This window comes from Monodon monoceros, unplaced genomic scaffold (assembly GCF_005190385.1).
Source record: "Monodon monoceros isolate NGI ecotype Baffin Bay Population unplaced genomic scaffold, NGI_Narwhal_1 Super_Scaffold_17, whole genome shotgun sequence".
NCBI lineage: Eukaryota > Metazoa > Chordata > Mammalia > Artiodactyla > Monodontidae > Monodon > Monodon monoceros.
Window position 1 is genome coordinate 1728053 of NW_021703773.1, and position 25273 is coordinate 1753325.

General features: G+C 37.9%; 1 protein-coding gene across 2 annotated transcripts in view; it reads right to left on the reverse strand.

Annotated features, from left to right (window-relative positions):
• Window positions 1–25273, reverse strand: part of HOOK3 (hook microtubule tethering protein 3) — a 98634-nt gene that overhangs the window by 15959 nt on the left and 57402 nt on the right. The window contains exons 11-17 of one of the 2 annotated variants that reach the window (XM_029226274.1): window positions 24125–24326; window positions 19713–19823; window positions 18870–18957; window positions 12557–12626; window positions 9042–9182; window positions 4596–4683; window positions 1918–1923 (exon numbers count right to left, since the gene is read on the reverse strand). In XM_029226274.1, the coding sequence (XP_029082107.1) occupies window positions 1918–1923; window positions 4596–4683; window positions 9042–9182; window positions 12557–12626; window positions 18870–18957; window positions 19713–19823; window positions 24125–24326 (706 nt within the window). The remainder of the gene's footprint in view (window positions 1–1917; window positions 1924–4595; window positions 4684–9041; window positions 9183–12556; window positions 12627–18869; window positions 18958–19712; window positions 19824–24124; window positions 24327–25273) is intronic. The other variant, XM_029226275.1, reaches the window with a different exon arrangement.

The window sequence follows — 25273 nt, forward strand, 5'->3', positions numbered from 1 at the left end:
ACTGAGTGAGCCCTCAGTAAGTTCTCTGGTCAAAGAACTGAAAATACACAATGTACCCAAGTTTACTTCTCTTTGATAAGGGAGACAGCAGCCTATAAGTGATAAAAACGATCAGTATAAAATACCCATAAACTGTATGTCTGAATTCTCTATTTATAGTCAGGGAAATGAATAAAAAAGCCACTTACGTACAGACCTAATATTCCTGGATGCAATAGGCAAGTAGAACTCTAATAATAATAGACTGTCCCTAAGACACTTTTTATCTGCTATATTTTCCTTGCATCATGGGATCAACTTCTGTAAACACTTATGGAATTAATCAGAAGTTTCTGATATGCACAGGTTGCAAATAGTTTATGTGACAGGATAGGAACGTTAAAGATGGGATATGCACAGCATTTAATATGCTGGAGGATGCAGCTTTGACTGGGTATTTAAAAAAAGAGTCTCCTGAGAAACAGGAGATCAGAGCTGACCAAAAATAAACAAAGAATAACGGCATTCCATACAGGACCACCAGGTTTCATAATTAAACTCAACGCCTGTAGGGTACACATTACTAATGAATTCTGTGAAACAGTTCACGTTGAGATAAACAGTTACATAATTAATTCAGCCAAACTCAAATAATACGGACTTAGGAAACAAACTGTCCAATCAGTCAAGAGCAGCACGGAGGGGAACATACCCGTCACACTGGGCTCTTCCATTTTCAGTCCCCTGACTTGATAGTGATTACTGTCATCGCTTATTCGAGCCCATTCTGACACAGCTCTGGAATATTCAAATGCACTTTTTTGCTGAGCATGTCAACTACAGCTAGGTTAGTGGACCACAATGTCCTCTACCACTGCTTCCCCCAAACATAGAGAAAGATGATAACCCTGTTGACTTCTTATTTTTTAATAAATTTATTTATTTTATTTATTTATTTTTGGCTGCATTGGGTCTTCGTTGCTGCACGCGGGCTTCTCACTGCGGTGGTTTCTCTTGTTGCGGAGCACGGGCTCTCGGTGTGTGGGCTTCAGTAGTTGTGGCTCGCGGGCTCTAGAGCGCAGGCTCAGTAGCTGTGGCGCACGGGCTTAGTTGCTCCGCGGCCTGTGGGATCTTCCCGGACCAGGGCTTGAACCCGTGTCCCCTGCATTGGCAGGTGGACTCTCAACCACTGTGCCACCAGGGAAGTCTCAACCCTGTTGAATTTTGATTACTGCTCGTTCCTTCTCCAGTACAGAGGGTAAAATGAAAATACTTTAAAAAGCACCTTAGCTTTAATTGTGCACTTCTGGCTTGATTAGGCTCTAAGCAAAGTTAATTTTTAAATCTGAGATAATATATAATAAAATGATTATGTAATGAGCAGTTAATATGCCAGGCACTCACTCAAGTTTATCAATGTGCACTGTCTCATGTCAACCTCACAACCGTCAGTGACACCAGGCCCATCTCATGGTTGAGGGAGGTGAGGCTGGGGAGACATTCAGGGGCTTTCCAGAGGCAGATCCCAAATTAAAACCCAGGCCTGCCAGACCCCGGAGTCTACGCACAGTCTTCACCTCCAGTGAAGCCTCTCCAGTGGAAGACTGTTACTCATAAAATGTGGCATCAGGAGGCCAGACTGTGACAGCAAGCTAGCTTCAAAATACTTTATAAAAACAAACTAGTTATAACAATGGGGGTAGGAGCGGGATGGGAAAAAAAAGGAGCAGAGTTCCTTTTAGCCTGACCGGTTAGGTTTTTGATATCCTTTAAGTATCTTAATTGTAAAGGGCATAAACCTATAAGTAATATTGGTATATTCCTTTTGCATAAAACTCCTGTTAATTTAAAATTTCAACCACATCAACTATGATGGCAGATAATGTATAAATCAAAACACTCTTCAATATATAGAAATGAATAGGAAGCCATACTTACAATAGCCTTGAGCAGAAACCATGCCAAGAGACAGAGAGGACATATTAGTATGAAGCAAACACAGCAGCCAATAGAAGGAACGATTTAGTAATTCATGAACAGAAGTAAAAGACACGCATTTTTTTTCAAAAATGTACATTTTTCTTTCTTCTATGGTCTCCTCATCCTGTCTTGTTCTCTGGAGTTTTATACACTGTGGCTAGCTCAAATTATCCATATGCCTGGATATAACAATGCTTTTCTGCTTCCATGCTAAAAATAAATGACATAAAAATAATAATAAAAATGTGCAAACCACGCTACTGTGACTTAAGGTCATATGAAAGGACTGTGCTTTTGGTAACAGAAATGGGCAGAAACTACGTTGTTCTTTAGAGAGGATCAATTCCATTTGGCAGGCTGCTCTGTGCATTACATATTCCTGAGAAGCAACACTGTAGGTTGGGTGAAAAGAGAGGAGACAACAACATTGAACACCTGCCGTGGGAAGAACCACACGTCGTGGATCACACTTTTCTCCACATTATGCTGAGCCCGCCTTCAGAATGAGGCAAGTTTCTATCTGAATCTTTACAGAGAAAACAGCTTTGAGAGAATTTTCAAGAATTTAGAGCAACAAATCTCAGCATCTGAGCAGTCAAATAAATTGACTAATTTATGCAAATAGCACTTTTAGGCCTGGGAACTCATTTCTGAAATATGGCCTCTTAAAGCAATGACACACAGCATATTTAATTAGATTTGATAGCCACAGTGGTATCTAATCAGGTTATGTAAAAAAATGTTTTACAGAATAAATACCTTTATGTTTAAATATAAGTAAGAACAGCAAGTATAATGGTTATTAGAGTCTAACACTAAGGTTGAGTGGATACTGACGTTTCGCCATTTTTACTTCCTAGGATCTGCACACCCTTCCCCTCTCTACCATAACAAATCAACAGAAAGTCTCCTCAAAGTTTTCAAGACCAAAACGAAGTCTACATTTACCTCAGTTTAAGGGACCTAGTGATTTCACTGAACTAAGAAATGCTACCCGCTTTGGTTCACTGCTAAGGCCCTCTTAGTTTTACTAGTATTTTCATACACGAATGGTGGTTTTGCTTGTGATTTAGCATTCTGGATAAAGGCATGCTTGAAAGTAAACCATGGTATTTGAAACTAGTTCCATTTTAATAAGGGGATGATGTGGTTTAAATGTTGGTGAAAATTTTAGGAACTGGGAATCAATGTGGGGATCTAAGAAGAACTACCACCACATCAGAGGATAAATTACAGCCCATCATCTCAGAGAGCACGCTGCCAACATAAGCCTGATGGGTGCATAAGAAACTCATAAAATTAGGTCACCAGTGAGCTTTTTATACCTCACACTCTCACGTTTTAAGTAATATGCTGTTTTGTTTTTACACCCTCTTACGTTACTAAGGCTGGACGGAACTAGATGTGTCTACAGTTTTGACGCTGAGTGCCCCAAATGACTCTAACAATGAAAACAACCAAATAGGTTTATACTCAAAAGCCAGAGTTACTCTGGCAAAAGGAAAAAAGTTATCAACTGACTGAAGCAAAGATTAAACTTCAGTTGTTATCCCCTCTTCACACTGGTTTTGAGCCCTTTTACAGGAGCAGCTCTAGTGTATACAGCTCATTAAATGTAAGGGATTTGCAAAACATGATTGATTTACGCCTGCATCAGAGCCTGACTACTATGAGCTGCCCCAGCTCACTGTGTGGGGCGGTGAGCATGGCGAGGTGGGGAGGACCCTGTTCCCGCCTCGGCACACTTACTCTTTTCTAGGTGAGTGCCCGCCAAGCAGGCAGGGCTAGGGCAGAGGGGCAGAGTGCTAAGGGAATATTAAAATAGGGCAGTGAGCTTATATTTGAGAGAGAGAGAGAGAGAGAGCGTGCACACAAGCGGGGGCAGGGGAGTGTGTGTGTGTGTGACAATGTGCGTGTGAGTGTGTGTGTGTATCTGTGTGGCGGGAGGGGCAGGGGGAGAAAGCGGGATTCATAAACCTAGAGATGGTAGCATTTTAGAAATGGCATTATTTTCTTTTTTTTTTTTGCGGTACGCGGGCCTCTCACTGTTGTGGCCTCTCACTGTTGTGGCCTCTCACTGTTGTGGCCTTACCCGTTGCAGACGGGCCTCCGGACGCGCAGGCTCAGTGGCCATGGCTCACAGGCCCAGCCGCTCCGCGGCATGTGGGATCTTCCCGGACTGGGGCACGAACCTGTGTCCCCTGCATCGGCAGGCGGACTCTCAACCACTGCGCCACCAGGGAAGCCCGGCATTATTTTCTTAAAATCAATTTTACAACAAACATTGCTACTTGAACATGCTAAGTTTCTATCAGCATTTTTTTTTTTTTTTTGACCAGAGGGAAAAACCTATACTCTGAGTGCTGAGGTGAGCACATGTAAAACATAAAACCCCAATTAATTCTTCAGCTGATAACTACAAGTGAACTTCTAATTCCCAGCAGGATGAATCTGAAAGAGACAATAAAGTACTGTCTGGTCCTTTTTATAAGGAATGTTAGTAAAAGGAAAACACTGTTTCTTTTCTATAACCACTATAATTACAATTATTTTGATATAGACCATCAAATAAAAGTTATAGCTTTTCTTAACGTTATGAAACTGTTGGACCATCACTGGTACATATTAAGACTTACATCTTCTGCCTTTGAGCCTTGATCCTGTAAAGATTTTTGCAATTCTTCGACTTGTGACTGTACTTCTAGAAGTCTTTGATTCACCAGCCTAGAAATCAAAGGTACATTAATTTTCCAAGTTCTGACTAAACTTATGCCTTTTGCCTTAGGTTTTCACATTGGTTAGAGAAACAGTATAATGAGAAAAACAAAGTCTCATGTTATAGTCGTAGTAGCTCACTTTTCTGGTTGTTTTTTGTATTGCTTAAAATGTCTATGATGATATCCAATGCAGTGTTTTGGTGGACACATTTTGTTGAGCTGGTATGTTTATACATATATATTTATCTGAAATTCACTTCACTATACATTTGTTCAAACTGAGTGTCAGGCACCACACTCAGCATAGTGCTAGCAGACCCTTGCACTCGAATTTAGTGGGGAGACAAAATGTAAAGAAATAAAATACGAGCTAAATACTTCAACACAGCACACAGAGGTACACACAGGAGTGACGGCTGCTCAGAGAAGCTAGGACTGCACCTAACTGCGTGGAGGAATTGGGCTTCACTTGAATGGAGATCAGACAGTAAATAAAACGCTTATGTGGTTAAGGGTGGAAAGGGGATTCAAGACCGAGAATTCAGCATGTCCAAAGCACACAGAAAGGGAGCGGGTACGGAGAGTTCAGGAACTGTAAGGCTGAAGACCAAGTTATGAGGCGAAGGAAGGCTGGAGATGAAACCAAGAGGAGAAAAGGAGAGGCTGGGACACCCCTCTGAGAAATGCAAATGTATTTTTATTTATCCTATAATCGGGCCTAAAATTTTGTTGGGATGGGAATAGCCCAGCCAGCCTTTAAAAATGCTGATTCTGGAGCTCAATCCCCATAAATTCTCTAGATCATTAGGATGCAACATTCAGGGGGCCAGTAGGTCTTGGACGATGTGGAAGGATCAGACAGTGTTTCAGAAAGATCACGCTGGTGTGAAAGTGGAGGAGACCGTCTGGGAAGCCCCACCGGGGCCGGCACAGTGATCCCGCCTCCCCCTAAAACAGAAGGGGGCAGAGGCGGGGTGCATGGAAAATGCAAAGGAATACAAGGAGCAAAAAGTAACTTAGGAGTCCGGTCTGAGCTACCAAGGACCATTTACTGAGAAAGGGAATACAGGAGGAGCAGGCTGAGAAAGAAGCACAAAGGACTTCATTTGGTATTTGTCGAAAATGAAGTGATGAGAGATGCCTGTCGAACAGCTGGACACCTGCACCTGAAGCCCAGCGGGAGGGCTAAGCCGACCCTCCAGACCCAAGAGCCGTTCGGCAATGACTGAAGCCAGGAGCATGAGTAACAGTGGCCAGAAAGAACGTGAACCAGCTCGGAGGAGGAACAAGAGGGGCCACGGCAGACCACCAAGCAAAGGGCTGAAAGAGGAGCCTCGCCCTGGACAGCAACCCAAGGACTGGGAGAGACACAAGCGAGGGCTGTTCCTGAAACTGAAAACAAGTCTGCGGAAGGGGAAACGATCCACAATGAAAACAGTAAAGAGGCGAGGAGAGATAAAGTCCTAACTGCTCCCACTGGACTGGCTAGTAAGTACTTGAGTAAAAGCCAGATTGCTCCCAATTAAGGACAAAACAGGGCAATGAATATTTAGAATCCAAATAGCCAAGAAGTTCAGTAAGAAATTTTTTTTACTCAACAAGTGACAAGAAATTCTTACTGTAAACCTCTAGGTTCTATAATTTAGTGAGAATCACAGTAAAAAGGCAATAAATCTATAATAATAACTGATGTTTTTCACACAAAGGAATCTGTTTTTTCACTCAGTGAAACAATTATCTGAAAACTCATATTCAATATGGAACAGAGGTACATAAGTACGTTGCTAACTGTAACTTTGTTTAATCTTCTCAGGAAGCAATATGAAAAATATATCAAACTATAAGGCTATTTCAACTATCCATCTTAGACATTTTTGAAATTAATCAGTCAAAAAATATTGTTACTAGGTGGAGGCCATCATAAATGTCATAAAACATAGTCTAACATATCGATTAAAGCATGGAGCATACACGTACACACACATGTATGAACCTATAAAAATATATGTAAATATATACGAAAAAATTTCAACTACAAAATAAATGAGGATTATAATGTTGACCTCATGGGGTTGTTTAGAAAACTAAGTAAGATAATATATATAGGGTGTGCACATAGCAGGTACTCTATAAATGCCTCTACTTTCTTTCTCCCCCTTCAAGGGTTTAGTTAATCAACATTTTAATCCAAGTCTAATTACATATAGTTGTCAAGGGGGTGTAGGGAGAGGGTGAGCTTGAGATCACAACCTACTCTGAGAGGGAAGGGAAGGAGATCACACGTGCTTCCAGAGAGCTCCCCAAGCCGTTCCAGTACGGCTCCACTCTCGACCCTTCATGCCTCTCCTTACATTGCTTGAGGGTCAACAGGTGTTACAGATTTTAACAAATACCAACTTGTTGGGAAAACTAGCTGGAAAGGACTTTGGAGGTTTACTACAAACCTCTCCTTCTAAGGTGACATATGGTGGTGAGCAAATAGTATTTAAGGTCGTACAGTTATGAGACTAAGTAGAACTGAAACTCTGCTTTCTTGGTGCTAACCCAGTGCTGTCAAAGAGTAAGAGGTTAAGGTACAGACCAGGTAATGTAAACACTTACTAAACTCAGTAAGAACAAACTTATGATAACTCACTTAAGAGTAAAGCATCCTGTGAGGAGAAGACAGGGAAAAAAACGTTTTATAAATGTGGCAGAAGATAAACTGGCAAGAAAGAGGTTAAGTAGAGGCTTTGGAGTCTGGTAGCCTGGGTCTCAGCCCAAATTCCTACATGTGTAAAACTTTAATAAAGTAAGACCACATGTTTAAAACACTTAGCACAATGTTTGGAACAACACTGGAACATGTTTGGAGCAGCAGTTTAATAAATGTTAGCTGCTCGTATTACTAGTATTACTGTTACAGATCATAATACCCACAGATGGCTATAATCTAAAGGTAAGTTATCATCAGTGTTGTAATTTAATAAACAAACACAGCTGTGAATAACAGGGATTTAGGAGGTAACCAGTCATCTACATGCACGAGTCCTCTACGAATGACAGCTAGCTGTTCTATCTTGAAGGAGAAAGAGTAATAGCTGTAAGGTCTGTGACAAACAAGGCAAAGTGTTACAGAAAACGTTGTAGGTGTTGATTCACTGATAAGAAATTAGTGTTGGGAGAAGGCTCTCCCCACTAAGATGCTAAAAGACAGTGGAGGCCAAGGATGAAGGGGGTAACTCAAGGTGCCCTCACCATGGGCTCTGCATGACTGCCTGCTGTTTTCTACAATTCCCACTCCTCCTCCTTCTCTTTTTCCACTTTTTCTAAGTATTTTAAAAAAGTATTCATTATCTATGCTCCTAAGAAATGATATAAAAATGTCTCCTTACGTTTATGCTTAATTATGCTCTAATAATCACCCTGGTATTTACAGTTTGCTGATTCTCCCTCAGCAGCTTTAAAAATTAAAGTTACAGGAAGAAGGGTAGGATATGTAAAACTATCGTAACAATTTTGACTCTCAAGACTGACTCACACCTGGGAAATGCCAAATCAATCAGGCAGAATAAGCAAAGAATCTGTAATATCACATAAACTGTGAAACTATTTATAAAATTGTCAAATCCCTCACAAATGACAGAATATCACAGCTCTAAGAAAAAGAAAAGACATCATATGTCTGGTATTTAAGAAACATTTCCAAAAAGGAAAAGAATGAGAGGACTGTCACAATAAAATATAAAAGTAGCCCTTGCCGGAGCAAGCTACTGGTTTAAAAGTAGTTTGGACAAACTGCCTACTGCAATACTCTTAAAGCTTACAAGCAGAAAAGTGATGTTTTGTTAAATTTGCAGATTCTAAATTCTCAAAATAATTGAATTGTTCATAAAATGGATGACTTCCTATCAGAGTCACAAGAAATAACAGATTAAAAAAAAAAAAGCCCTATCAATTGAATCATGATGGATCCTACTGTTTTCCTCATACCAGTCAATTCTTTGAAACATTAGCTTGTAAAAACAGGGTAAACTCTACTAATATAAGCATGACTATGAAGTAAAATTGTCTCGAAAGACTGTGAATAAATCGTGACTTTTTTTAATCCTCTAGTTTTAATTAGTGATTAAAAAGGGAAAATGGTAGGACTTTGGTATCATTTTGCCAGAAGAGAAGAGCTAAAGACGGGAATGCTATTACAGAGAGACTATACTTTTGGGCAAATTTGCCTGTAAGTGGAAAAGTGGAAAAAAGTACTCTTGAAATGAAATGGAATAACACACTTTCACTTTTCAAACCACAACTCAAACCTTTGTTTAAGGGAATCAAAATCAAGGTAAATAGAGAAAACCGGTGTCTAAGCTGCTGCCACGTGCCTCCTACCTGTTCTCTGTCTCCAGTTCATTCTTGCGTAGGCTGGCATCATCTAGAAGGCTCTGCAATAAGGCGATTTTTTCATTGTCTGAACCCTCTTGGTTAATTTTTAACATCTTATTCTCATGCTGAAGACGAATAAGTTTCTCCCTGAGAGCAGAAGAAAAACGGATTAACGTAGTTATCAAAATCCAGCTATGCACTGTTATAGATTTAATACATAGAACAGAAATGAAAAACAAAGTACCTGGAAAAAATTTAGCTCCTGTTGTAACTGGCTGAGACATTACATTTCAGGTCTTAAGCACTTTCTTTTTAGAATGGACAATCTGAAGATAACAGAATCCCCATACAGCATGGCTTGTAATGAATGAGGTTTCAAAATCCTATTTCCTTTCTGATTTAAGTATTTAAGCTGTGAATGATTTAAGCACTTAAGCTGTGAATGCACCTATGGTATTTGTTCTTTGGTTCTCGTCAACAAAACATCATCTCTAATGCTATGCTCTTACATTACCAATAATTTGGTGGCAAGATGTAACATTCAATGAAGAATGCCTTCAAGACATGCAGTCCATCCATTCCTGTAGATACGGTAAACCTGTAGTCTTGTAACAAGACAGATTATCAGAGCCAGGTTACTGGACTGCATTGCTTTGGGCTCTTTGCGTGATGCCAAATGCTTACACTGAGGGATGCTAAAAGCAACAGCCACACAAAAATTGCCACTGTGAATACTGCAGGGATGATATAATTGAACATTAATTCACATGACGATATCATTGAAGATATACGTCTTGAAGATAGAATTCGTCCTTTATGTTAGAGACGGTCATCTCTAGAGGGCCGCATGAAGAAGATATTACTATCCATACCAGATGCTATGAAAAACTGTGCTTCTCATGGAAAAAGAAAAAACAAAGGCGAAATAGCAAACACAAAAAAACCATTCTGCTCTTATTTTGTAAACACTGTAAACCTTATAAAGTACTTTAACTTTTTCTATTGAAAAGATGAGAGTCAAATCTGTAACCCAACTCAAGCAGTTACATAGAACTTGATATATTTTGTAAACTGAAAAAAATGACTTCATCATATTTGTCAATTACAAAGTAAAACAAGCTCATTGTAGGGTGAAAAAAAGATAAATGAGAAGAAAATACAAACCCTCCATAACCCTGCAGTGCAAAATAATTACTGTTGAAATACAGCCTTCTAACTTTATGCATACGTACAAACATGCAAACACTTGTAAAAATGAATCTCACAGTACCTGTCACACTGGTATCTGCTATTTACACTTAACTTCTCACAACCTTTTCATAGCATTAAATTTTATACTTTAATATTTTAAATGACATGTTAAAGTATCTAGACGATCATTATTTAATTCATGCCCAATTATTGGGCATTTAGATTATTACCAATTTTGAACTTTAACATGTTATTAATGATTAGCTTTATAAATATCCTTTTGTGTATATCCTTGGGTATTTCCTCAGAATTAATTCTCAGACAAGTAATTTTTCTGTCAAAAGATAGGCACATGTTTTAGACAACATACACATTCTGCCAAACTGCTCAAAAGAAAAGTTGTACAACCACAAGAAAAAAAATTTTTTGGTAATTATGTGTGGTGATGTATATTAACTAGGCTTAATACGGTAATCATTTCACAACATACACACATAGCAAATCATTATGTTGTATACCTAAAGTTGTTACACAGTTATATGTCAATTATATCTCACTTGAAAAAGATTGTATCACTTTAATCTTTTACTCCTAGTTTATGAGGTTTCCAATTTCTCCACACCCCTAACATCAGTGAAAATCATCACTTTTAACAGATTTTTGCAAACTGGAAGAGCAAATTTCATTATGAATCAAGAATACTGACCCACTGTCTATGATATACATTGAGAAATTTCATCCTTTGTACTATTTCATTTTCTTGATAGCTCTTCTAGACATATTCTAGACACAGAGAATTTTTTTTTTTTTTTTTTTTTTTTTGCGGTACGCGGGCCTCTCATTGTTGTGGCCTCTCCCGTTGCGGAGCACAGGCTCTGGATGCGCAGGCTCAGTGGCCATGGCTCATGGGCCCAGCCGCTCCGCGGCATGTGGGATCTTCCCGGACTGGGGCACGAACCCGTGTCCCCTGCATCGGCAGGCAGACTCTCAACCACTGTGCCACCAGGGAAGCCCCACAGAGAATATTTTAATTTGTATTGAGTAATACTCAATAAAAACCATTTTATTTGTTGAATTTTTATCATTGTTCTTTTGTCTCAGAACTTAAAAATCTAACTGCATTACCTATAAGCTTCCTTAAAATTTGTTTTTTGGACATAACCATTTATTTATAAATATTCATAAAAATAAGTGTATTTATTCATTCAACAAACTTTATTGGTCCAATAATAAAGTACCATGTCAGATGGCAGAAAAGTAAAAGGTATACAAGATGCTTCCAGAATTGGTGTTCCATTATACACCTTTTGTCTGTCCTTCTTAAACAAATGCCAACAACAAAAAACTTTGTCTTCATTTATTCAATAAGTATTTCAATGCCTATTGCAACTTTCACAGTTTATAAAACTTTTACACAACCATTATTTTAGTTAATACCTCCAAGGATGTTATGAAGAATCAAGGCTAGTGTCAATTTAAAAAGTGGGCAAATTAGCCCGAACAAGGTAAAAGCAATATTCAGGATTACTCATTCACCTTCTGATGGACCGCTGGTGCCTCCCTATCAATTTTTCATTCTTAAACATAAAGCCAGGCATATATTGAAATAAATGGAATATTTAAAATGCTATGACTAAATACAAATGTAAGGTACTACTGAGGGAAGAGTACTGTAGAGATGAGGAGATGCTTCCTCCTGTCTGTGCGTTCTGTCTTTCCCAGACCATTCCCTGTACTTGAGTAATAAATCTTAGAGACTAATTTTTTTTTTTTTTTTTTGCCGTACGCGGGCCTCTCACTGTTGTGGCTCCGGACGCACAGGCTCAGCGGCCATGGCTCACGGGCCCAGACGCTCCGCGGCATGCGGGATCCTCCCGGACCGGGGCACGAACCCGTGTCCCCTGCATCGGCAGGGGGACTCTCAACCACTGCGCCACCAGGGAAGCCCGAGACTAATTATTTTGCAGGCTGGTGGCTAAGCAGAACCTTTGTCTTTGGGCCATGTGGTTTCACTGCTAAATGTCTGCTGAGGATGCCCAAGCACAGATATATTAGTTTACTGAGTATGGTGAGACGCTGTCCTCCCAAAGAGAGAAATCAAGTCTCTGTGGGGACAGCTGAAGAAAGCCCCTAACACGCTGAAATCATGGACATCTAACCTCAAGTTCGTGTTGAAAGTTTTATAAAGGACCAGTTCCTTTTCTTTATTGCTAACATGTACTCCTCTGTAATATAGAGGACCAGTTCCTTTTCTTTATCGCTATTACAGAGGAGTACATTTTCTCCAAGAATAGTGTGCAGTGTGGCTGTGACCTTCACCATCTCCTTACCTGATTTCAGGTGTGACGATCTCTGCTGCCAGACTATCTGAAGATTCCTGACTTCCCAGAGGCATTAACCCTGTAAACAAACAATCATGGGTGCAAGGTTAAGAGAGGGCACAGCTACCTCCTTTAGTTCCTATATGAACTCCTACTTTGAGCATTAATTTTAACAGCTAAAATCTTTAATTCAAGTAAAAAACCATGTCACAGTTGCCTTACATGATTGCCTTACAACATTATTATTATATCATTTTAACACTTTTTAAGGGTACAACTGAGTGGCACTAAGTCCCATGTTGGCGCTAAGGCACTATGTTGTGGAACCATCACTACTATCTATTCCCAAACTCTTTCATCACTCAAAACGTAAATTCTGGAACCATTAAGCAGTAACTCCCCATTACTTTCTCCCTCAGCTCCTCGTAACTTTAATTCCAATTTCTGTCTGGCTAAATGAATTTGCCCATCCTAGACACCTCACACCAATATTTGTCCTTTTGTGTCTGGCTCACTTCACCTAACATAATGTTTTCAATATTCATCTATGTTGCACCATTTATCACAACTTCATCTCTTTATATGGCCAAATAATATCCCATTATACATACATATCACATTTTCTGTATCCATGTATCTGTCTATGGACACATGGGTTGTTCCCACCTTTTGGCTATTGTGAATAATGCTGCTATGAACATTGGTATACCAGGATGTGGTTGAGTCCTTGCTTTGATTCTTTTGTATATACACTTAGGAATGGAATTTCTGGATCATATGGTAACTTTTTAAAGAACCACCAAACTCTTCCGCAGTGGCTGACCCATTTTACGTTCCCACCAGCAAGGCAGGAGGGCTCCGACTTCTCCACACCCTCACCAACACTTGTCACTTTCCTATCTTTCTTCTTTTTTGATAGTAGCCATCCTAATGGGTGTGAAGTGGTATCTCACTGTGGTTTTGCTTTGCATTTCTCTAATGACTAATGATGTTGAGCACTGTTTCATGTGCTTACTGGCCATCTGTATATCTTCTTTGGAGAAATGTCTATTCAAGTCCTTTGCTTGTCTGTGAACTGCAAAGGACTTCTGCAGTTTCTTTTTGTTGTTGAATTGTAGAAGTTCTTTACACACTCTTGACATCAGTCATCTATCAGATAAATGATTCGCAGATATTTTCTCCCATCTTGTGGGTTGCCTTTTCACTATGTTGATAAGTGTTCTTTGAAACACAAAAGTTTTTAATTTTGTTGAAGTCCAATTTACCCATTATTTTTGTTGCCTGTGCTTTTGGTATCAATTCCAAGGAATCACTGCCAAATCCAACATCATGATGATTTTCCTCTATGTTTTTTTAAAATTTTATAGCTTTAGCTCTTACATTTAGGTCTCTGATCCATTTTGAGTTCCTTTTTTGTATATGGTGTAAGGGTCCAACTTCATGCTTTTGGATGTGGACATACAGTTTTCCCAGCACAATCTGTTTGAAAGACTTTCCTTTCCCCCACTAAGTGGTCTTGACACTCTCGTTGAAAATCAATTTATTGCATATGTGAGGGTTTATTTCTAGGCTCTCTATTCTACTCCATTGGTCTATATATCTGTCCTTATACCTATACATACTGTTTTGATTACTCTAACTTTATACTAAGTTTTGAAATCAGGAAGTATGAGCGCTCAAGCTATTTTTTTTTTTCTTTTTCAAGATTGTTTTGGCTATTCGGGATCCCTTGAGATTCCATATAAATTTTAGTCTGGGTTTTTCTATTTCTGCAAAAAATGCTGTTGGTATTTTGATAAGGACTGCACTGAATCTGTAGGGTTTTTTTAATATAAATTTATTTATGTTATTTATTTTTGGCTGTGTTGGGTCTTCATTGCTGCGCTCAGGCTTTCTCTAGTTGTGGTGAGCGGGGGCTACTCTTGGTTGCGGTGCGTGGGCTTCTCATTTCGGTAGCTTTTCTTGTTGCAGAGCATGGGCTCTAGACGCACAGGCTTCAGTAGTTGTGGCTCACAGGCTCTAGAGCGCAGGCTCAGTAGTTGTGGCTCACGGGCTTACTTGCTCCGCGGAACATGGGATCTTCCCAGACCAGGGCTCGAACCCGTGTCCCCTGCATTGGCAGGCGGATTCTTAACCACTGTGCCACCAGGGAAGCCGCCTGTAGATTGTTTTTGGTAGTACTGTCATCTTAACAATATTAAGCCTTAAATGAACATGCGATATCTTCCCATTTAGGTTTTCTTTAATTTCTTTCAGCAGTGCTTTGTAGTTTTCAAGGTACAAGTGTCTCCCTGGTTAGATTTATTCCCAAGTATTTTATTCTTTTTAATCCTATTGTAAATGGAATTGTTTTCTTAATTTACTTTTCATATTGTTCATTGTTAGTGTATAGAAACGTAACTCATTTTGGTGGGTTGATTTTATATCCTGTAAATTTGCTGAATTCATTTTATTAGTTCTCAGAGCTTTGTGTGTGTGTGTGTGTGTGTGTAATTTTTAAAGGGTTTCAACAGATAAGATCACGTCATCTGCAAACAGAGATGATTTTAGTACTTCCTTTCCAATTTAGATTTTTTTTTCTTTGTCTAATTGCTCTGGCTAGAAGACCCTATACTACATTGAACAGAAGTATAGAAGTGCTGGTCGCAGGCATCATTGTCTTATTCCTGATCTTAGAGGAAAAGCTTTCGGTCTTTCACCACTGTGTATGAAGTTAGCTGTGGGTTTTTCATATGGCCTTTATCAAGTTGTAGAAATTTCCTTTCTAGTTCTCCTCCTAGTTTATTGAGTTTTTTATGATGAAAGGTGTTGGATTTTGTCAGTTGCCTTTTCTGCATCAGTTGAGATGATCATGTGGTTTTTTTCCCCTTCATTCTATTAATGTGGTATATACTACACTGATCTCTATGTCTTTCCATATGTGAGTTTCATGCTGTTCAATTACAGTCGTTTTACAGTAACTTTTGAAATCAGAATGTGTAAGTTCTCCAATTTTTTATTTTTTAAGATTATTGTTTTGGTTATATAGTGGCTCCTTCGTTTTTTTATATAAAGTGTAGAATCAGCTTGTCAATTTCTACAAAAAAGTCTGCTGAGAATTTGATTGGGATTGCATTGAATCTTTAGACCAATATGAAGAGAACTGTAGTCTTAACTACAGTGCTTTTTCCAACATCTGAATGTGGAATGTCTTTACATTTATTTAGATCTTTAATTTATCTTAGTAATGATTCATAGTTTTCAGTGTAGAAATCTTGCATTTCTTTGTTAAACCTATCTCTAAGCAGCTTATTCTTTATCATACTATTATAATTTCATTTTCAGATTGTATACTAGTAGTACATAGAAATATAATTGGAATTTTATACTGATCTTGTATATTGAGACCTTGCTGAACTCATTTATCAGATCTATGATTTTTTACATCCTCTTTTCCTTTCTGGATGCCCTTTATTTCTTTTTCTTGCCTGACTGCGCTGGCTAGAACCTCCATGTTGAATAGAAGTGGCAAGACTGAACAGCCTTGCCTTGTTCCTGATCTTAGGGAAAAGCATTTAGTCTTTCATCATTAAGTATGAGGTCAGCTGTAGGGTTTTCATAGACGTCCTTTACTAGGCTGTAGAAGTTTCCTTCTATTCCTAGATTGCTAAGAGTGTTTATCATGACATTTACAAAACAGAAACAGACTTACAGACTTAGAGAATGAACTTATGGTTAACAAAGGGGAGAGTGGGGGGCGGTGATAAATTAGGAGTTTGGGATTGGCAGATGCAAGCTACTGTGTATAAAACAGATAAACAACAAGGTCCTGCTGTATAGCACAGGGAAGTACATTCAATATCTTGTAATAAACCATAATGGAAAAGAATACAAAAGAGAATATACATAAATGTATAAATGAATCACTTTGCTGTCCACCAGAAACTAACACAACATTGTAAATTAACCATACTTCAATTAAAAAAAATTTTTGAAAAAAGAATGTTTATCATGAATGGTGCCACCTACTTTTTCAACTTAATGATATAACATACCCAGCCCTCCACGGCAGGCATATATAAGATATACTTCATTCTTTTTAATGGCTCTAAAGTCTACAGTTGAATGAGAATGCCATTCCTGTACTGCTGAACTTTTATGTTGGTTCTAAATTTCACTATTATAAATGATGTTTTAGTTCATAGGGTAAATTTTCAGAGCAAAAATGCTAGCTCAAGGATATATACATGAGGGACTTCCCTGGTGGCACAGTGGTTAAGACTCTGTGCTCCCAATGCAGGGGGTCCGCGTTTGATCCCTGGCCAAGGAACTAGATCCCACATGCATGCCACAACTAAGAGTTTGCATGCCACAATTAAGGAGCCTGCCTGCTGCCACTAAGACCTGGTGCAACCAAATAAATAAATATTAAAAGAAAAAAAGGATATATACATGAATAAGGTTTAAAGGTAATAAAGAAACATGTGAAAGCTTACATAAGATGGCCTCCCTTTTCTTGATGATACAGGACCTAAGAATTAAAGCATTAAGGTTCAAGGCTAGATTCTCAAAATTTTGGGAAAACTCATGTAGAATTGACTAGAGATACATGAAAGGACTACCAAGCAGCAACAAGGATCCAATTATGATCAGAAATAATTTGTCTTTTGGTGAGGACAGTCAAGAAAGATGTATAATTTTCTCAAAAGCAAAAATAAACAAGTGGAACTACATCAAACTAAAAAGCTTCTGCACAGCACAGGAAACCATGAAAAAAATGAAAAGGCAACTTACCAAATGGAAGAAAATATTTGCAAGTCAGTTATCTGATCAGGGGTTAATATCCAAAATATATAAAGAACTCATATATCTCAATAGCAAAACAACCCAAACAATCCAATTAAAAAATGGGCAAAGGATCTGAATAGACATTTTCCCAAAGAAGACATATAAATAGCCAACAGGTACATGAAAAAGGCTCAATATCACTAATCACCAGGGAAACACAGATCAAAACCACAATGAGCTATCACCTCACACTTGTTAGAACAGCTATTATTAAAGAGACCAGAAGTAACAAGTGTTGGTGAGTATGTGGAGAAAAGGGAGCCCTTGCGCCCAGCTGATGAGAACGTAAATCGGTGCAGCCGCTATGGAGAAGAGAGCTGGGGTGTGGGGCTGGGCTAAATGGGTGAAGGGGGTCAAAAGGTCCGAACTTCCAGGTATAAAATAAATAAGTCACGTGGACGTAATGTATAGCATGGTGTACATAATAATACAGTATTGTATATTTGAAAGTCACTAAGAGAGTAGATCTTAAAAGTTATCACAAGAAAAAAATGTTTTTCAACTATGTATGGGGACAGATGTTAGCTAACTAGACTTACTATAGTGACCATTTTGCAATACATACAAATATCGAATCATATTGTACATGTGAAACTAAGAGTATAATATTATATGTCAATTATACCTCAGTAAACAAAAAAGAAAAGGAAAAAACCAGAAAGATACATAATTTTTTTTAGCTGGCCTTGGTAATCTGGAGTACAGAATAAAACTAATTAGGGCTTGAAATAAGTCAAGAGGATAAGGAAAGACAGTGGTGATGAGAACACAGTTGAAAGGGCTGGTATGCAGGCTGGGCGAGCTGGAAAAGGTGGTGATCAGTAGACGATCAGCAGAGACTACAGAGGGGGCTGAAGGTGGATGGAGCAGATGAGCAGGTTTGGTAGAAGGAGTGAGGAGGGGAAAAGGAGGCTGTAGTCAGAGGAAAAGAAGAATTCTAGTCTCAGGTAACTGAAAAGCCAAGGGTTGGTAGTCGGAGTGGGAGTGAACAGAGGGTGAAGCTCTGTAAGTCAGAAACCAGGTCCTGCATCCCTCGAGTGGTAGAAGGTAAACCCTCACCTAAGTGCTGCTCCTTTCCTGTGAGAAGGAGAAGGTTTCTACTTTGGACGTTAAGTCCCTTAGTGAATTGATACCCACCTCACATCTCAGCCGAGAAAACTCACTGATGTATAAAGTCTGATACACTTCTAAAGAGGTCACTAAAAACTTTTCAGGTGTATTATTAACAGAGATGATTTAACAACTGTTTATGCTTTTGATTTAATAAAACCCAAACATTTAAATTTAATTAAAATTAAAAAGTAGGCAAGTAAATCCAGTCCCGTAACTACAGTCATAAAATCTGGGTAACAGTTCAAAATCTGTATCAATCTCATGGCCTCTTTACCAAATTCAAGTTCTCGTCTTTGGCGCAATCATCTTAAAATGGATCTAATATTTTTCCTGATACTATCAGAAATAAGTAACCTTGCTTGGGCTACTGAAATGTTGTTACCTTGAGTTGTGAGTTGCCCTTCTTGAGCCTGAACACAACGAAGCTCTTCGATGGTTTCCTTCAGAGAATCCCTTTCTGTTCTTAACCTCTGGAGGGACATTAAGAATGAGGAAAGTTAGCTTCAAGCTTTATGAGTTTACTCATCAGTGGTCTTTGCCTTACCTAACAGAATGATAAACAGTGGTGAACATGGACATGTTACACCTTTTGACCTTCTACAGAAAGATCACAGAAGGGAACGATTACACGATTCTTTTCCCGTTTAACAATATTGAGTATCTACTGCGTGCAAGGCAGGATCCTACCCAGTTAATCATAAGAAACAAAACCACCCACTCCATCCTTTAACAATGAGTACCTTATTATGTAAATAACTTTCTTTTCATGAAACATAAAAGATCAAACAACATAAGTCACGACAAAGTAAAAGTATTTGAAAAAGCTTCAAAATATGCTGAAATATTCATAAATCATGTATATTCATAAATCACGACAAAGTAAAAATATTTTTAAAAGCTTCAAAATATCCTGAACAATAACAAAAAGAATTGTGTCTTCATACAGAAAACAGAAAAGCTACATAAATTTCTAGAAAGTCACAAGCAAGATGAAGGAAAAGAAGCAACAGTGATAGAAAAGTTAAATATATAAAAAAGAAATTAGAATAGCAATCTTTTATTTTAGATCTAGTTCTGAAACACAAATGTAAATCTTCTATAATTTAAAAAAAATCTCAAATTTATAAATAGAAGAAGAAATTAATGTAGGCAAAAACATGAATTAAATATCATTTTCTTAATCTCAGCACTGCTCAAAACCAAAATACCTAATACATATACTCACATCCTTTTCTTTTTGAAGGCTGTCAACTTTTTCTTTTAGCCGCTTATATTCAAAATCTAATTTATCTGCTTTCTTCGATTCTTCAGATAATCTATTTTGCAATTCTACTACCTGTATAGAAAGGTACCATTAATTTTTATAATTTGAAACATTAGAAATTATTATTATTTTCTTCTACAGATCTATGAAAATTCTCTCCCCCAAAAATACTCAAAAAAATACACATGATACAGGAGCCTAACCCAATGGAGAGAACCAGGTACAAAAATCTGCCCAGATACTATGGGTTCTAAAACCAGATCATCCAGAGGAACAAATGTTCAAAACTATGAAAACCTACAGGACTTCCACTTCCTGTAACACAGGAAACTGCAGTCTGGAAACCCTTTTAGCATGAAGCAAAAGAAATGCTAGGGGAAAAGAATACAACTGCATTGCTAGGCTTATAACAAAGTAAGGGAAATCCTCAGGGGTTAAAAGTGGAGCAGGAAGTTTGTGAGGATGCTATGGGCAGTGTGAGATGCCACCTGGCAATACCAGGAACCCAGGCCTTTAAAACTATCGGGAGACAGGCTGCTGTTAAACTACCTTGGACTCTAATAAAAGGTGGTGAGTCAGTAAACAGGTAGGTTAGGAAAAAAAATCCATCAGCTGGCAAAATCAATAAGGAAACTTGCCCATCTTAAAGTGAGTGTTCTGGGCTTTAAAAAGTGTAACTTGAAAATGTGTTACCTGCAAATGCACGGATTTATGCTTGAATTTTTACCACATGCCTTGTCTGGCAAATCCTAAGCCAAGCAATTAATTTAAAGTCGTCCTGATTGGTAATGCTGTGGAAAATCTGGCATAAGAAAAACATACATTGTCTGGAGGAACACAACCTCAACCAGGTCCCCAGTATTCCCAAAGGTAAAGATGAGCCAAATGACAGAGCAAAATCTAAAATTACAAAAGTCTTAAAGAAATAACACACTACGAACAACAATCAGCAGAAAAACATTAACAGCACTAACAACAATAAAATAGTAGAATAAGACCTCTAAGGATTTCAAATTGGAGTTACCAGACATAAAATACTAGGTTTAATACATAAAGAAATCTAAATTATAAAAGGAATAAAAGACCACCAAATATGATCAAGCAGGTTTGAAAGAGCACCCAAAGAGAAACTGCAGAAAGAAAAATATTATACTGAAAAATAAAATATATTAAGCTCCAGATCAGAAACAGATAGAGAATTAGTGTATTACACAATTTCACTACAGTAATTGTAAGTGCAGATTTCTTTTTTATTTATTCTGTTTGTAATTCACTGTTAATACTAAATCTGATGCCCTTCATCAATTCTGAAAAATATTCAGCCATTCTTTCCTTCAAATAATGTCCTACAATTCTTTCCATTCTTTCCTCTGGAACTCTAATTAAATCATTTCTTATTTTAATTTTATACCCTTTAATCACATTTATAGTTTCTTTGGGCTACATTTATTTTTGGTAATTTCTCAGTCCAACTTTGTTATATGTTGAAAATTTTCATAATGAAATGTTGGGAAAAAATGTATTCACCAAAAAAAACTTGCCAGACATTCATGGTGTACAGGGTTGCTCTACTAAAACTTATCTAATTTATTATATTAAGCTAGTACAATTTTTTTTTTTTTTTTTTGCGGTACGTGGGCCTCTCACTGTTGTGGCCTCTCCAGTTGCGGAGCACAGGCTCTGGACGCGCAGGCTCAGCGGCCATGGCTCACGGGCGTAGCCGCTCTGCGGCATGTGGGCTCTTCCCAGACCAGGGCACGAACCCGTGTCCCCTGCATCGGCAGGTGGACTCTCAACCATTGTGCCACCAGGGAAGCCCGTAAGCTAGTACAATTTTGATGCCAAAATCAGAAGGCAAGGAAAGCACGAGATAGAAAACTTTAAGTAGACAAATCATAGAGGCAAAATATTCCAAGTAAAATGAACAAAGCAAATTTAACTATGTGAAACCACAAATAAATCTGCTATGACTGAACTAAGTTTATCTCAGGAATGCAAGGATGGTTTAAACATAGAAATCCATTAATATGATTCATCAGATTAATAGAAAGAAGAAGCAGCATAGGAGTCTCTCAATAGGTGTAGCTGATTAAATTCAACATCCATTTAAGATAAACACCTGTGCAAATTAGGAATACAATGAAATTTTGTTATCCTAATGAAAGGTGGCTACAAAACCTATAGCAATCCTTACAATATACTGGTAAAACATTTAAAGCACTGTGTATGAAATCAACAAGAAATGGTTGCCTATTATTATTGCTTCTATTAAAGGCTGTACTAAAGGTCAGCCGTGTTGATTAAGAAGAAAAAAAGGGTATGCCATAGAAAGAAACAAAATGGCTTTTATTTGTACAAAATATGACTTCTGCCAAAAGAACTAATAGACATTATTAGAAATAATATGGGAATTTGGCAAGATTGTAAAATCAACATATAAAAACCAATTTAATCACATAAATGAGCAACACATTGAAAATGGTATCTTTTCTTTTTCTAACTGCATTTACAAAAGCAACCAAATACATAAAGTACTAAGAGTAACTATAATATAATATGTGCATGATATTTATAAGAAAATTATAAAACTTAATTGAAAGACACTGAAGATCTAAATAAATGGAAAGATACTATATTCATTGATAGGAACATTTACTGTCATAAAGATGTCAATTCTCCCTAAACTGATCAACAGATTCAATGTAATTCCAATTTCCAAAGATTTGGGGTTTAAAGGGAACGGAAAGGTCCAAGAATAGACAAACAATTTTGAAAAAGAACAGAGTGCGGGTATCTGTACTACCCAAATATCAAAATTACTAAAGATCTATAGATGATAAGAGAGTGTTTTGGTGTTAGAGTAGACAAACAGACCAATGAAACAGAAGAGATCGCCATAAACAAACCCACATGTAACATGGTAACTTTAGATATATGATAAGGTAGAATTGTAGGGCACCGCAGAAGAGACTGATTATTAAATAAAAGCTGCTAGGTTGACTGGTTGTCCACAAAGACAAAAAATATCAAATGGATCCCTACCTCACACCCTATATGAAAATCAATTTCTTGTGGATTAAAGACCTAAATGTACAAAACAAACTTTAAACCTCTGTAAAGAAAACAGATTAGTGTTACATCTTTATATAGGAAATGACTTCTTAACTGAGACATAAAAAGCACAAATCATACACCTGAAACTAACAAAACACTGTAAATCAACTATACTCCAATAAAATTTTTTTATAAAAAGCACAAATCATAAAGAAAAAGGTATTTAAAGTTCATCATGTTAAAATTATCAATCTCAAAAAAAGTAAAAGGACAGGTCACAGACTGCTAGGAAATAAAGGCAACATGTGACAAAAGATTAATACCAGGAACAAATAAAGAACTTTTAGAATCAATAAAAGAAATAATCCAACTTTAAAAATGAATAAAAGATAAAAGTAGGCAATTCACAAAAGAAATGTGATCAGTAAATATATTTGCAGTTAGGGTAACGCAAAGTATAATCATAAGGAGACATCATTTCAAATACATCCTTCAACTGGCAAAATTTCGAATCTGATAATACTATGTGTTGGTGATGATGTGGAGCAACAAGAATTCATACAAACTGCCTGCTGGTAATAAAATCACAGTGGAGGACATTTGGCAATATCTAATTAAATGAAGGCTCTCTAAGGAAGATATTCCACATAGTTGTAAAACTTCCACACATGTATCGAAGAGGGTATTCAGTACTATTCACAGTGGCCTTTCTTGCAATATTAAAGAAAAAGACAAAACATCCTATATGTCCTTCTCCAGAAAAATGGATAAATGTGGTATTGTCACTCAACAGGATACTACAGATTGGTACAAGTGAATGGGATAAAGCTACAACTATCAACAAAACAAATCTCACAAATACCACTGAGCAAAAGCAAATCGCAGAAGAGAACTTTCACTATATCATTATATAAAGTTTTGAAATGTCAAAAGTGTTATAAGTTTTTAGGGATACACACACACATATATGTATGTGTGTGTGTATGTACAGGGAAGAATAAAGAGATGCATAGGCACAAAGCCCACAAAATAGGCTAGTGGTTACTGCAATGAGGAGGGGGAGAGTGTTTTGTTTATTAAGCATGGATACTTATTGTATTTTTACTTTTGTGTATTTCTCAAGTATTACACAATAAATTAAAAATAACAAATAATAAAAGGATCTGCTATAGACCAACCAATAAGCCCTGGATAAGAACTAAGTTTCATAGGTGAAAAACCGAATACCATGAAAACAAGTCAGTGGACTCTGATAAGCCAGCGTTACACTGGAGAGCTCAGCTGGAAACGGCGTTAAGAAATTGTGCTGCTCTCCTTACCTGTCTCTTATACGTCTCGAGTTGACTTCGAGCCGCGTTGGCTTTTCTCAGCTCCTCCTCTAGGCTAACTGTGTTCTGCATATACATAGTATTCTTCTCTTCTAAGAGTTTAACCTGACGCCTCAAATCACCAAGATCTTCTAGCTTCTTTTTATATGATTCCACTTGGCCTTCTAGTTTAGACACTTTATCAGAAGAATGTCTAGAATGAGATGGGAAACCAGAAATCACACACACATCCGCAATGGTAAAGCTGCTGTAGGCAGTGCTAAACCAAGCGGATTGCCAGGAAGTAACACGTTCTAATGAAATTATAAGACCAAAGGTGAGTCCAGCTTAGTTTTTCGTGCAGGTTCAAAAGTATGACCAAAATTACAGCAAAATTTATAATAGACAACATTATAAAATTTAAGGAATGCAAGTAGGAGGGGGTAGCCAACAGAGTCACATGTAGCACAAAAGCAAAATAAATTGTACACTGTCCAAATAATTTGGCAATTAGGCTGTTATTAGTGACCAGAGGAACAGCTGTTTTGGTGGAGCAGTGGGGCAGGCGGTGGTGAATTTTAGTGGGTTAAGGAAAGAATGTAAACTTTACCTTGTGTAATCTAAATTTGTTCTGGAGGGAAGGAGAGAATAATAGGTCTCTCACTTTTTCTAAGATAAGAGGGACAGAAACATATAAATGTATGCTAAGGAGGCAGATTCAAATGTGAAGGGAAATGATAACTGATGTAGCACAGTCCCCGCAGAAGCAAGAAGGGTTGAGACCCAGAGCATTGAAGGAATTAGCACTGGACAGGAGGACGAGTAACAGGTCTGCACTCTAGAAGCAAAAGAGAAAAGATGGGCGCGAATGCAGGAGACACAGCACATGGAGGGTCCATAGGTCATGGCCTTGTTCCTCAATGCAGGAGACAATGTCATCTACTGAGACTGAAGCACAGGAGAGGTGTGGTGGGGTCAGTCAGGTGAGAAGAGTTATGAAAATACATAGCAGCTATGAGAGAAACAGGAGACAGAGCAATCTACGGATGAGCAGTAGAACGGTGGACCAGTGCTAGGAGCCCACACGGATGGGCAGTAGAGCGGTGGACCAGTGGGAGGAGCCCACACGGATGGGCAGTAGAGCGGTGGACCAGTGGGAGG